Here is a 14,346-nt window from a genome sequence, read left to right on the forward strand (position 1 = left end):
GTGCAAGATGACCAAATTGTTTTAGATGCAAAGAAGCTGCTGCTTAGCGTCCACCGCATCAAATGCTTGACAGTCACACAGGCACCTTGACAGCGAGTATGTATCCGAGTTCACGTGTCAATCAGTTTGATTGACAGATGGGCGCGGCTAAGATCGGGTCTGCCCACCACATTTGCTTTTGCCGAAAAGCAGTGCTCACGCCACAACGCCAGCGAGTGACACGATTCATTTATCAGCTTTATCGCGCACACTATGCTCACTCACACGAAGAAGCAAAAGTTTTACCATCACGTCGCTGCTATCGCATTTGACTTCCCCGCGCTCACGATGACTCCACTCACAGCCGCGTTGCCGCCATGATGCGAGCACCGCTGGTGACAACCTGTCATAATATTTAGGTGCATTGATTGATTGATTTGTGGGGTTTAACGTCCCAAAATCACTGTATAATTATGAGAGACGCCGTAGTGGAGGGCTCCGGAAATTTTGACCCCCTGGGGTTCTTTAACGTGCACCCAAATCTGAGTACACGGGCCTACAACATTTCCGCCTCCATCGGAAATGCAGCCGCCGCAGCCGGGAATCAAACCCGCGACCTGCGGGTCAGCAGCCGAGTACCTTAGCCACTAGACCACCGCGGCGGGGCAATATTTAGTTGCAATATTTGATAGATGCGAAACGAGAGCAGCGCGAGAGTTCTGCGTGTGGACCCTTGCTGCCTTCAAGTGCGCACATTTCCATGCTGCAGGAAAAACGAAAGAGCCTGCCCGAAAGGGGACAAGCGCCCACGAACACGCCTGCGGGAGGCGCGTGCTGAGTTGACAAAAAGATAGCCCGACAATCACGCTGAACGTCGCTGAACTGTTACAATATTGACTGAGTGGCGGCCCTGACGTGTTTGCACGCGGTGTTTCCTTGATAACCACCGCAGTGTCCCACATGCGTTTCCAACGCCACGCGCTTTCTTGTAGCAATTCTTTATCAACGCTGCTGTCACGCGCTCCGCACTGTCTTGATGCTACTATGGCCGCCGTGTAGCGAGCTCGGGGCAAACTCGTCTGCCCGAGAAGCTCGCGTCATCCTGCATAGCACTCCTGGTCTTAACGGCCAGCAATTGATTGATATGTGGGGTTTAACGCCCCAAAACCACTATATGATTATGAGAGACGCCGTATTGGAGGGCTCCGGAAATTTAGACCACCTGGGGTTCTTTAACGTGCACCCAAATCTGAGCACACGGGCCTACAACATTTCCACCTCCATCGGAAATGCAGCCGCCGATGCCGAGATTCGAACCCGCGACCTGCGGGTCAGCAGCCGAGTACATAAGCCACTAGACCACCGCGGCGGGGCACCGGCCAGCAATTGTTTCGTCTGAGCATCTCCTGAATTGTAGCTGTCCGTCACCGAATGTCACACTCTAGTGTCCCGCAGGGAAACCGTGAGAATACGTTACACGCTCCTACTCGTTGCCGTGGGCCGTTCAGAAAAAAATCAAGTGTCCCGTGCCTGTGACAACCTTTTTGCAAGCTGCGTACCAGCACTGTTCTTTCCGCCTTACTCAGCCCATCTATCTATCTATCTATCTATCTATCTATCTATCTATCTATCTATCTATCTATCTATCTATCTATCTATCTATCTATCTATCTATCTATCTATCTATCTATCTATCTATCTATCTATCTATCTATCTATTTGTATGTATGTATGTATGTATGTATGTATGTATGTATGTATGTATGTATGTATGTATGTATGTATGTATGTATGTATGTATGTATGTATGTATGTATGTATGTATGTATGTATCCCCCTACGTCTCCGTGTTCTCGTTATCACCTCCTGAACTTGGCGTCTACCAAAACTGGTAAGGGGGGATAAGAGGATTTTATGGGTATAACAGCTTGGTCGTGATGTGAATAACGTGAAAAACCTGTCACGTACATCGCCGAACATCTTCCCTTCATGCACGTGTGGCAGTTACCCGCGTACCACGCACGTGGTGAGCGGCTATGCACCAAAGGTGACTGACACTTCACTTCCACTCAGGAACAGCGAGAACCGACGTGGCAATGTAAATGCGAGAGCGTTACGAAAAACCACCATTGCGAGCGTTAGCTCGACGAACGCGAAGAATAGGAATCGTGGTACCAGCAGGAATCCAACTCGAGCTTTTTCCGTTGGCGTCGGGTACTCTACCCCAAAGCCACGCCGGGACTTCGAGCTGCTTCGGAGGAAGACCAGATGCTGACGTAATGTGGGCCCGATGCAGGCCCACGAAGCGCCCACAACAACAGCTATAAAAACACGCCGAGCCACCTCGTAACACTTGGCTCAAAAGTCGAAACTGCAGCACAGACAAATAAATCGTCGTATGCATCGCGTGGAAACGGTTCCCATGAGGAGTGGGATCTGCCGAATTTTTCGGTTTGCCTTTTTTTCTACTAATTTATTGTTGCCACTACTTCTACACCCTGGCCACAGGGCAGCAATATGTGTAAAACAATTCGACAGATTCCACGCCTTGTGGGAACCGATTTCGATGTGAGGCAGGGGGCGAATAATTTGTCTGTGCCGCATTTTCGGGATTTCAGCCAAGCGTTATAAAAAGTACACTGACTTGGTTTTGTAAGTGTAGTATTTTTGTGCGCATCGTTGGCTTACCAGCAACATCGACTGGCCTGGCGTTTAAAGGGTAGCCTATGGTCTGTGAGCAGAGACATCGGTATAATCGAGAGTGACCTGCACGTTTACCACGGGATGATGTGAACGCCATACTTAACTTTCGTTATAGGGCTCCTGGGTCAAGCAGCACTTCTAGCGGATGCTTGAATAAGCTTCGCCTCTAAGAGGTCAACGTGATCTGGCCCCCTCTAGAATGCTTTAACATTCGTATAATTACGCAGTTAGTAGCCCTTGTGTAACGGTAACAATGAGTTCATGTTCACCAAACTGCGGACACCCCTTTAATATACAGCCGCGTCGACGACCAGATATTCCATGCAACTTTTCAATTGGTCCTGTTGCTCGAGTCATCTCGGGGGAGTTTTCATGGTTGTTGTTTAATCTAGGTATCGATAGTGGCACCATGTATGAAGTGGCGTGGTGTTTGCAAATATCGAACTAGCCCTGGTACGTGTAACTGACACCGCAGGGACTAGTGAAATTCCGTCAGTCTCGTAGTGTGCCAAGGCTCTCACCGTAAGACGGAATAGATTTAATTTGTCCCGGGAATGGCCGTTAATTCCAACCTCGGCGATCAACGGAGCCTATAGTCACAACATCCGAGGACGTGGCCTGAGCTCAAGGCATCATGAAGTAAGGCTGCCTCTCCTGAGCTCTCTTCTTTAAAACATTTATTATCTCTCTCTCACAGTCATGGTGCGTTCAGTCACACCGCGCAAAGTGTCTCCAAGCTAGCCAGATAATTTTGCGTAGTTTGGACGAACTTAACGTTCCCACTGCCACTACAATCCTGCCATATGGCAGCCATATAGTTTCCTAAAATTAACTAGAGGGTACTCTGGTGCTGCGATCATTCAGCGACCATGAAAATGATGGGTAGTACACACATTTGTCTAGTCTTCGTACTTGCGGGTGGCGAATCGTACTTGCGGCTTCGTTTATTGCTGGCTACGGTTTCATTTTAAACAAAAGGATAAACCCTTTTGAACTTCGTGACCTGATTTGAAAGGGTAAGTTTTAAAGAAATAAGGCAGTGAAGCACAACCTCTGAACATTTGCTGATGTTTTGTTTCGTAAAAGACTGCTCCAAGCCACACGAACACACACGGAGCCAGAAGCAAGCCAGAAGTACGAAGATTAGACAAATGTGTGTACTACCCATCATTCCCATGCTCGCTGAAGCGCCGTGCGTTGCAGCTCGCGTAGACACTAGCGCCAGAGTTCCCTCTAGGGTATATTAGGAAACTCTATGATGGTAGCCATACGCGCACATAAAAGAATGTTTGTTCCGGACGCTCTCGGCAGGTTAGTCACACAGTCTGGGAACGGAAAGTGACGCGCTTGCAGATGGAAGAGGGCAACTAGCATGGAAAGCAAGCTGGTTGCTCAGTTCATGTTTGTTGCAAAGGGATGCTACAGTGAAACATTGATTACGCTATATCGACAAGTCGAGCTCTGAGAACTGTGGTGGAGTTATTTTCACCGCCATAGCTCTATTAGAAGATGAGGAAATCAAGGTACTACGGTTGATATTTAAGTTTTGAGTTTCGGCGAAGAGGAATGCGTGTGAACAGAAACATACAGACACTGTTGCTTACTATAATGAAGATGGCGACGGACGAATTTGAACAGCAGAAGACCCTTCAAAGTATTGTATTCAGGCCACTCTCGCAAGATAATTCTATAAGGCCTTTGACAACATCTCACTGATGATAAATACGCACCTCAGGCCCCATTAGAAACTTCTTGGCATAATTATTAAGGGGTGAATTTCTACAAACCTTATAATTTAGCAGGCTAGAAAGAAGTTTCTCGGACCAAGCTTTTCTCTCTTTTTCTTGTTCAAAAAGTGTTCCATAAGTGATCTTTTTGGCACAGCAATTCGTGACCAGACGTTTTAGTAGGCGTTTGTTCCACCATAGCATTTAGTGTTCCCCTATAGGCATTTATTGTTCGCCTATAGACATTTAAACGTTTCACTCACGACCGCATGGTGCACGTTTAATGAAATACTGGAGGGGCGCGTGGAATACTTTCATGTGATGAATGGTTACCACAAAAATCTGCTGCATAGTAGGGCTGTAGCATTTGAAATTCATGTTCTAGTTTGATCGCCGTACCGCAGCTCTAGTGTGTTTACGTTATATACCACGTGATGCCACTGTGGGTTGAACAATGAATGATTGAGACTTCATACAAACGGCTTTACTGGACTGAATTACACTATGTACAAGATGCGCCATCTGGTGCTTGCTGCGGTCTGAGCCCGACGTCGTTTACAGATCAAAATCTGAACGATGCTGCCTCCTTCATTCAGTTTCACTCACACTCACTATCTTTACCGGTTAGTTCCGAGGTAAGAATAAATAAGTTCTTTGAACGGCGTTTGAACAAGCGACGAAGTAAAGATGGGCTGTTGAAATCCGGTGGCGTGAAGCGTTTGGTCCCTCTTGGCGTCATTTCACGGAGGGCGGTGGAGCTATATTACACTCACACAGGCTAATGCTGATGCTAGAGAATCACAATAAAGTCACGCACACACTTGCACACATGTAGAACAATCATCCGGCAAACGCTGCACGAAAACGCGGTTTCTTCAGTTTTCCCACCCATCTTTGTGATTCGTGTAGCTTACACCGTTTCGTTATTTTCAACTCAATTTGCTCTGAATACTTCACTTTCTCTTTTTGTCTTCATAATTTTCTAAATGTTTCCCTTTTCGTGCTCAAGTATCTTCTATTTCTTTGTTCTCTTCGCGGCGCGTGACATCAACTCGAAGAGATCTCTTCGGCACACGTTGACTAATCGTGGATATCGCAGAGCATTTCCTTTGCCATGGTAACTTTCTTTTCTTCCAATTTACAGGCGAAAGCTTTGCCGCCCTATGGAGTTGTACTTGTGATCTTTTTGTAGGCAGTGTTGTACAAGGCGGCAAAGACCAGCCTTCTTGGCTGACCATTTGTCTTCTTAAAAAAAGAAAGACACTAGATCATATACGCAGACCAGGATCACGACTGGCTCTTTTGTGTTCTTGGCATCTTGATCCTGGCCCCAAAGGAGTTGTCCTTGTTTTCTGGCGTGGAAGGCTTGCTCGTGGTCGTCTTGAACGTCTTGCGCGAGGTGGCTTGCAGGTGGGCCAGAGGTGGGTCGCTTGCTGCACGGCCGGCGTTCTCCCTGGGTTGGATGAATGAGTGGTAGGCGCCCTTGTTACCCGTACTCGTGCTAGTGCTCACGGAAACGGAGGTCTTTATCGCCACTTTCTTTTCCTCAGCCTGAGATCCGACGGTCTCGATCTTAACAGTAGATGTCTGAGAGTCCTTGTCTTCAGTTTGCGAGTACTGTACCTTGCTTTGCGATGTCTTCCCAGACAATTTTTTGTTCAGATCACTTTCCGAGCCAATGAATTGAATCTCGGCGTCCTTGAAAAGCCTATTAAATTCTTCCACTGTCATTCGCACGTACCCTGGAGGTGGTTTGTGTTGGGCTGGCGCATAGTAAGCGTGATACAGCTGTGCCTTGTCCTCTTCTTTCTGCACGGTTGTTGTCTGTATCGGGTGAAAATGTATAGCTCCCCTCTGCGTATTCTTGTCTTTCTGTTCCTGCTGTGGTGTCTCGCTGACTCCTTTCGAGTCTGGAGCAGGGGTCTCCGTAATCTCATCTGTGTATTGGTCATAATCGACTTCTTCTGTCTCGGAGTCCGGAGTGTGACCCCCGTCATCCTTGGACGGCTCTCCACTGTCTTCCTCCTGAGCCTTGTCTTGGTAGTGTCCCTCCTTCTGGCTTTCGTGGTAAACGGGATCTCCATGGCTTCGATTGTCTTGTTTACGGTCGTCGTGGTTATAGGACGGGTGGTCATAGTAGTGCTCCTTATTGCCAGTGGCGTCCGCAGTGGCGTTGTAGTTGTGATGCTGGTGAGTGTCTTGCGAAGTGTCTTGATGGTGCTGGTGCTGGAAGAAGGGCGCGCTCGCAACGTCTTCGGGCCTGTGGTAGTGCGTGAACACGGGAGCGGGAGAAGGTGAAGCTGTCGTCTGAGCGTGCCTTGGAGGGAACGGTGGCTGCTCATGTGGGGATGGCGCTATGATGTTAAGGTTGATGCCATCAACGCGTATGGGGTGGCCGCTTGGATGGATTCCTGTCGCCAGCACGTCAGCTGGAACGTCTTCTACGTGGATTCTGGGAGGCTGTCTAGGGTCGTAATCTCCCTGCGGTCGCCCACGGACAATTTCGGCGCTGATGGTATGCTCCTGGTATCCCGGATAAGGAACAGAATGCTGTTGATGTTGCTGATGATGTTGAGGCTGGTACTCTTGATGGTGCTGTTGCAACTGCTGGTGTGGCTGGTGTTGGTCTGGTTGTTTCTCTGGTGGTGGACGCTGCTGCAGGTGCTGCGGTGGTGGAGGCGGTGGGGGTGGCAGCAGCTGTTGTGGGGGTCTTCTGGGCGTTTGCCTGTCGAAGTTGGGAGGATCGTGAGGCCTAGCAGTGACGAAGTGCTGTTGACTGTCCGCGTGAGCCACGTCGCCATCTAGTCCGCCGTAGTGATGGGCCAGTGGGGGAGCCTCCAGCTGTTGCAATGGTCCGTGCTGTGGTAGGTGGTGAGCACCGTTGCCTGTTAGGATAGGACCTTGAACGACAGCCAAGTGTACGGGCGTCGCCCCCATCATTTGGTGCTGCACATTCTGCATAGCGTGAAGTGCGTTCTGGACGAGCATCTGCTCGGTCAAGCCACCCCCACCGTAGCTTTTTCCTTGTGAATTTTGTTGCTTGCTGTTCATGTCTCCGGGCTTTTTGGGCATCTCTATGTAAGTGGGCTTGTGTGGTGGAGGTGCAGTAGCCCTCGGTTTGGGGTACCAGCGGAAAATGTTCTTGTCAGGACGTGGATGGTACGGAGGAGCCTTTGGGTGCTCACCGTACTGGCCCCCTGGACCCGGGTGAGCAAGCGGGACGCCAGGTGGCAGGTTTGGCACTGAACTGTCTTGGTGGGCATTGGGACCTTGTAATCCAGGCCCGTGGTCTTGACCCCCGTGGGCCGAGTTCACCATGGTTGCTATCAGACGTTCGATGTCCGGCGCTACACCACCTGACGCGTGCACGTGTTGCAGTAGTTGTTCAATGTTGGCCGGTTGGATGCTTCCGTCCAGACCCGACAGGGCTGACATTATATGCTCGCCCTGACCTTGAAGCACGGGGTGAATGGAGAGCGGCAGTTTGCTCAACACGCTCTCGAGGCCCGCCGATGATGAATGCGACGATTGAGCATCTTGACCATCTTGAAGGAGTTGGTGGGGCAGCTGGGGTCTCTCATCTCCTATGGGGCTTCCGTGCACAATCTGCGAGCCGCTCGACTTGAGGTCGCCTTCGGGCTTTCCGGTGTCCTTCTGGTAGTCCTCGTCATCGTCTCCTGCCAAGTTGGTTTCTGGTTTTGTGGCTTGCCACGCCGGGCTCGAACCTTTGGCTTGTTGATAGGAATTGGACTGGTGCTTTACATACAGCACCGGCTGAAAGTCACAGCATCCCGCCCCGCTGCCGACAGTTGGAGCGCCCATCGGAACGTGGCGAGTGAAGGACTGCGACTCGGCCATTCGTTCCGACGCACTGGAGGCTTCTGCCTTGAGGTCCTCCTGCGTTTGATCATAGAATAAGCAAAATAAACGTGCGATTACTTCTTATGCAAGCTGTTTGGAATAAATGGCAAAAAACACTTAATTTGTTCAAATGTAAAAATGATTATTAGAGATGAGGGTTATCTACACTGTGGCATTTGTTGGATTACTTAGCATATAGACAGAGAAAGCTAAAGCCCCATATTTTGAAATTTGCACTCGAATCTCAGTCCCTGTATATGCAAGTGTGACGTCACTCACTTCAAGTTGCTATTACGTATTTGACTTGATGTCGCTAACAAAAAAATTAAGCTTGCTACGTTCGTTTCTGCCAGCGTTGAAATGCAGTACAGTTCACTTTTATGATGGGCATTCTACTGGGCTCAAACACACACCACAAAATGTATGATGTCATCCCGTACCAGAAACGTTAGCATAGTGTCTTCACCCATCTTTCGCCTTTATGTGTTTTTCTGGCTTACTGAGCCTCTTTTCACTATATTAGCTCATACTGCAGTATCGTAGAACATTGCTCGCTGACGCAACTCGATACGAGATGTGAACCCCTTTTTCTGCCCATATTTTTCTATTCATTTGCCTATCTCCAATGAGCCTTCCCTCCAATCATCCTGTTAAGGCCAGTGCAGCATGCGAGGAAATTTAAGCCTCTTGGCTTATACTACTTCCCATACCAGGCTAATCACACAAGGCTTGGTTAACCAAACATAGCCTATCTGTCAGCAGCATTTTATCTTTTTAGGGGCGAAGATCCTCTTAGTCTTACCTTGTACTGCGTGTGGCGGAACCGAGAGAAGAAGAGACGAGAAAAAAGGAAGGCAGCATCTCTCGAACAGTATAATAGACGGCGCTGTCTCATGGAAGTACACACAAGCTGCAGTTGAGTGAGGATATTCTAGGTGGCGTTGTATACCGCTTCTCTTCGATTGGCTGCTGCGCGGGCTGTGTCTGGGTGCATGGCGTCAACTCAGCAATCGGCGACGTGACGTGGCACGCAGCTCGTCGATTGGTCCAAACCAAGTCTCAACAAACAGTAATTAAATCAACGTCGCCGATCACCAAGTTGACGTCAATGCGCGTGGAAAAAGGTTGGTCAGGCGTAGGAAAGATGCGCGAGCTGGTTTGGGGGATGTAAAAAAAAAAGTTGGAGCCTGTTGACTGGCCCTTTAAAAAGCAGGGTTATGGCCACGCAGCTATTCAACGGCGCAGGTGGCACCTGCTGTTGTGTTCCGAGAGGTCTACTTCGCATTCTTTACTTGCTTAAATGGCCACTCACCAGGTTCCCAAAATTCAAAAGATAGCGCAATATTCTTTCCTGATATTTCTCGTTCTTCTTGGCGCACTACTGTGACGTAGACAGTTGTTCCCGTGACGTCTACAGCGTACATGGTCTCGATTCATTGATATACGCGAAAATATCACATGCGATTTGTCTCCTGCACTGCTTTGCCATGCAGCCGCCCATCTGTTCTTTTTTGTCTCACATGAATATGGCGCACAATCAACTGTCCAAACATCATTTTTTTTGTGTTTACAACTGCGTAAGCGGCGACAACAGCGTGCAGCCGAGAAGCGCGAAATCTTGATAGGCTCTAGCACTTAGTGCTTATATTGTTCACGTGCATTCAAGAACTAAGGGGCAAGAAGGATGCATCGTGTGTATAAAGGAGAGGAGAAATTACCTTCTCGTCTTTAAACGTGTGGTGGTGAGTGGCCCTTTAAAGCGAGGAACCAAAGGCAGCCCATCACGTGAAACACATCGTTGCTTCATTTGCCGTTTTTTCGCCTATTGTGAAGCGACCATCTCAAAAAAGTGTGAGGAAGCACTGTGACAAACCTCTCCCCCTCCCCCCATCGTTTCTTGCTGATGGTGAACCCTGAGCACGCCTATGAGGCTAACCACTTTGGCTTTTTTTCTTGTGTCATTCCTTCTTTGTGTGTCTCAGACACGTGCGGCAAATTTTAGCTATGTGTAGTACTCACTGCTTGAAACGCTGCATCAGTTTTTCTATAACGACTGGTATGTATGATTCCTTGAGATAACATCGTCATGCCGCGATGAATTTGGCTTCTCAAGAAAGTTCTGGCTCTCATCTACGCGTTCTGATCAAAATTACGCCGATATGACCTGAACTGCAGACGGTAGATACGAAAGTATGCGAGTTACTTAGTCATGGATTGTCATGTTTTAATCCCCAAGTACTGTACAACCAACCAACCCCTGTTGTGGCTGTTCAAACAGTGAATGCACGTGCAGCCATCATTTTGGGCATCGACCATTACTTGCACAGAGGGCTTCAACCGATGTGGAATGGGGGCACAACAAACTAAAGCCCATTATCACGAGCTGCTTCTATTTTCCCAAATGGGCGCGGTAGTCCTATATGAGCTGCTACAGCGGTGTGTGCCGCAGGCGCCGCGCGTTCTGAAGTCGTGCAAAGCACTATCTCGGGACACAACCGCATAAGTGGGCCGGCGACTCACGGTGTAATGAGGTGCAATATAGAACGAGCGAATTTGTCACCGCATGACGGCCGGTTAGAATCACTGCATGCGCCGTGTGCTGCGCTTTCCGTGCGCCACTTCCGTCTGGTCTGGGTCTCCATAGTGTGTGACGTGGCGCTCATGCCTTTCGGTGCTCGTTTCGCGGAGTCTTTCTCACGAATACTCTTCAGCGCATGAAATGCGGACACAGCGCTGGTAGTGGTCAAACAGACAGCTCGCTTGCGTGCTTAGGGCATTTTGTCCGCTCTTCTTGAGTTGGCCTGATGCGTGTCAACGGTCGCCGACGAGCAGCGCTGCGCTGCTGGAATAAATAGGAAGCATTCATTTCATGTGTACACCGCCTTTCTTGGATAAAATATCACATAACCATTGCGGAGACCCGCACCCGTTCCTGTCACAAGCCTCGCTATGCCGAAATGAAGACTCGGTGCAATAGTACTGCAAGATTACCACATACGTGCGCTCATCATAATGTATCATAATTTCCGTCACAAGGGTTGATGCGTGATCGGAATTAGTGAGTACTAATATATTTCTCAAATATTATTAATCCGTTAACCTACATGTCTGGGCGAGACGTAAGAAAAAACAAGGGAGAGAAAAAATATTATTCACTCCTTTGGCCTAATTCGGAGCTTTTGAATAAGTTCCTCACCGAGGAAAGCATGCTGGTGTAAGCGTATAAGCGAATGGTCGCCGTGCTACAAGAGAACCCATGTAGCTAGTGGCTCAGTAAGTGCGCCTTCGTGGGCTAATCCCCACTCGCAGTGGATTCTGTTGCACTGTTCTGAGACTGCGTGGCCATGTAAGCTTAAGAGTTCTGGTTGACCACACTAAGTACCTCACTACTTCATCAGAATGCGTTGTTGAAACGACTAAACATTGGATCACTTTTCTCGACTGTCATGGTTGATTAATATGTGGTGTTTAACGTCCCAAAACCACCATATGATTATGAGAGACGCCGTAGTGGAGGGCTTCGGGAATGTCGACCACCTGGGGCTCTTTAACGTGGACCCAAATCTGAGCACACGGGCCTATACAACATTACCGCCTCCATCGGAAATGCAGCCGTCGCAGCCGGGATTCGATCCCGCGACCTGCGGGTCAGCAGCCGTGTACCTTAGCCACTAGACCATCACGGCGGGGCCTCGACTGCCATAAAGCATATATATACGTACACGCAAGGCAACTCAAGACACGTAAGTACACTTAGACTGATTGACTTTTGACGATGTGAAGGTTTTCCTGTCAATGCTGACAGCCCACTTGAGCTGTATAAAAAACGTGGAAGACAGGAAAGAGGAATGAAGGCAGGGAGTTCGACCAGAAAGCAGTCCGTTTGGTTACCCTGCTCTGGGAGAAAAGGAAGTGGAAAGATGAGAAAGACAGAGCGGAGGAGTGGGGAAAAATGAAATGAAATTATCAATAAATGCGCTTACACATATGTGGCAGGGTGGCACTGCGCAATAGCCACAGTTGTTCACAAACGGCCGTACATAGTCCTTAAATGTGGAAGTAATGTTTCCAGGACAGATACCTGCCTGAAGGTTTCATTATGAGCATCTTGTACACTTTTTTACGACCACTCGGTTCACTCTGAAAGCCACGCCGCTTATTACGTAAGTTTAAACTCAATGCTCGTACGGGCCCCTATATGGTGTGTTTTACAAGGCACACCTTACTGGAAGATTCGGGATTCCTTTTTTTCTTTCTTTATGCATGGTGTTTAACTTGTGCCCAGTGCACGCCAAATGTGCGCATTTGCATTTCGACTATTTCCATTGAGTGTGGATGATGTCACTAACATTCTACCCACGAACTCCTATATATATACTCAGCAGCTTAGCGCAATGCTGCGCTACGCCTCAGCTTGTCAAGTGAGATACGCAAGTAACCGCGATAATATTTCACTGTGCTGTCTGTTTTATCTTGCGTCAGCTTCAAATCTGAAGCGCGCACAGTGCAACAGGCAGGACGGTAGATGGGCTAAACGGAAGAGCGCTTTATGCATCTGTCGTCTGTCCGCTCTGCTTTCCTTGTACAGACAGAGTCACACTTGTCAATAGCAGTGGAGCGCATGGCTGTGGACACTTGCTGTCCCCAGATGCTATATACCTGACATTACCCTACGAGCTTCCATTCAAGCTTGAATTAGCACAACGGTCTAACGTGTACAGTATGATGTGTTACATATCATTACGGCGGTGGTCATAGCATATTTCTGCATACAACGGTAGCTGACACGGCCGTCTAGGCGCTCTAGACAAGTGTGATTGCGTCTGTACACGCTCAAAGACGCGGCTTAGCCAACCAGCTGGGACATGGAGCCTCGTTCAAGCAAGAGCCTACCTTTGAGTCGTCCTTGTGGATGCTGTTGTGCAACTGCGGCGCGCGCATCCGGACGGGCGTGAGTGCAGACGCACTGCCGTCCAGCGACACGGCACGGCTTGTCTTCACGAAGAAGAAGGGGCTACCGGGCATGATGGGCCGCCAGCCGCCGTACTCCCAGCGGATCTGCGACTGCAGGTCCTCCATGGCACCACGACGGGAGCGCGTTGCCGTTGCGGAGGCCTTTGACTGCTCCTTGCCGTCACCTGCCGAGGACTGGCTGGCGGAGGCTACCACCAGCGGCAGGAGCCAGAGCGCCGTTAACCACGGCTGCGTAAACAAGCAGGTCACGGTTGATCGATTGATTTGTTTAACCGTTAATTCAGTAATCTCTCCACCAACGGGACTTTGGCTTTCTAGAAGGCTCAGAATATTATCTGCACTACTAGAAGAACTATATATCGATGTCATTATACCCTTTATTGCTCTTCATCACTACTGCTTCCCACATATAAGAATAATAATGCCTTACCATACATATGCTAAAAAAACGCAGTCACGTTGGAGACATGTACAGCCAAGCTGGCAAGTCAGTTCTGCGGAAGTCCGCCAGGTGGAGGGTGATTCATGGAAAGCTTTAGCTTGGTGCTACAAATGGTTTCTCTTTCACTCATTGCATAGCCACGCCCGTCTCCCAGCAAGGGAAATACAGAAGCGAAAAGAACATTTAGTTACTATTTCATCAAGTACCTGGCTGGGCCTTCAGCTCCCTTATATATCCCAGTTCCTCACGACTCAAATAAAGGTCATCTCATGTCACTTCTTCCATATCAAGGGCTTCGCGGGTACCGTTTATACCGTTGCTCGACTTACGTCAATCGAATGCAATCTATCTACAACGACTCTTTAGGGACAAGCTTTAACAGTCTCAGGGGTGATCGAACACCACTCGGCTCTCTACCGCTACTTAACGCTGAGACTACGCAACACGGTAGGCTATATGCCATCTGCTTTATTCAACATGTAATCCAATGACGTTTGTCCTGCCTGCACACGTACTGAGATCAAACTTGTACGTATAGTGTCATTTGCATGGCAGAAGAAAATAAAAATCTATGTGGAGGGTGCGTTTGGCGTGCCTGACGAGGTTTAGGGACCATCGTACTCTCAGAAACGCCAATATTGGCTCCCGAGGAGTGACCGA

The 14,346-nt window shown here is 48.9% G+C and overlaps 1 protein-coding gene across 1 annotated transcript in view; it reads right to left on the reverse strand.

Annotated features, from left to right (window-relative positions):
* Positions 1-4,871: 4,871 nt before the first annotated feature.
* LOC142796497 (uncharacterized) overlaps positions 4,872-14,346 on the reverse strand; it is a 32,989-nt gene continuing 23,514 nt past the window's right edge. Inside the window, exons 2-3 of the mRNA XM_075887272.1 lie at positions 13,164-13,472; positions 4,872-8,306 (exon numbers count right to left, since the gene is read on the reverse strand). Coding sequence (XP_075743387.1) covers positions 5,697-8,306; positions 13,164-13,472 — 2,919 coding nt within the window. The 3' untranslated portion in view covers positions 4,872-5,696. The remainder of the gene's footprint in view (positions 8,307-13,163; positions 13,473-14,346) is intronic.

Source organism: Rhipicephalus microplus, chromosome 2 (genome assembly GCF_043290135.1).
Source record: "Rhipicephalus microplus isolate Deutch F79 chromosome 2, USDA_Rmic, whole genome shotgun sequence".
Lineage (NCBI taxonomy): Eukaryota > Metazoa > Arthropoda > Arachnida > Ixodida > Ixodidae > Rhipicephalus > Rhipicephalus microplus.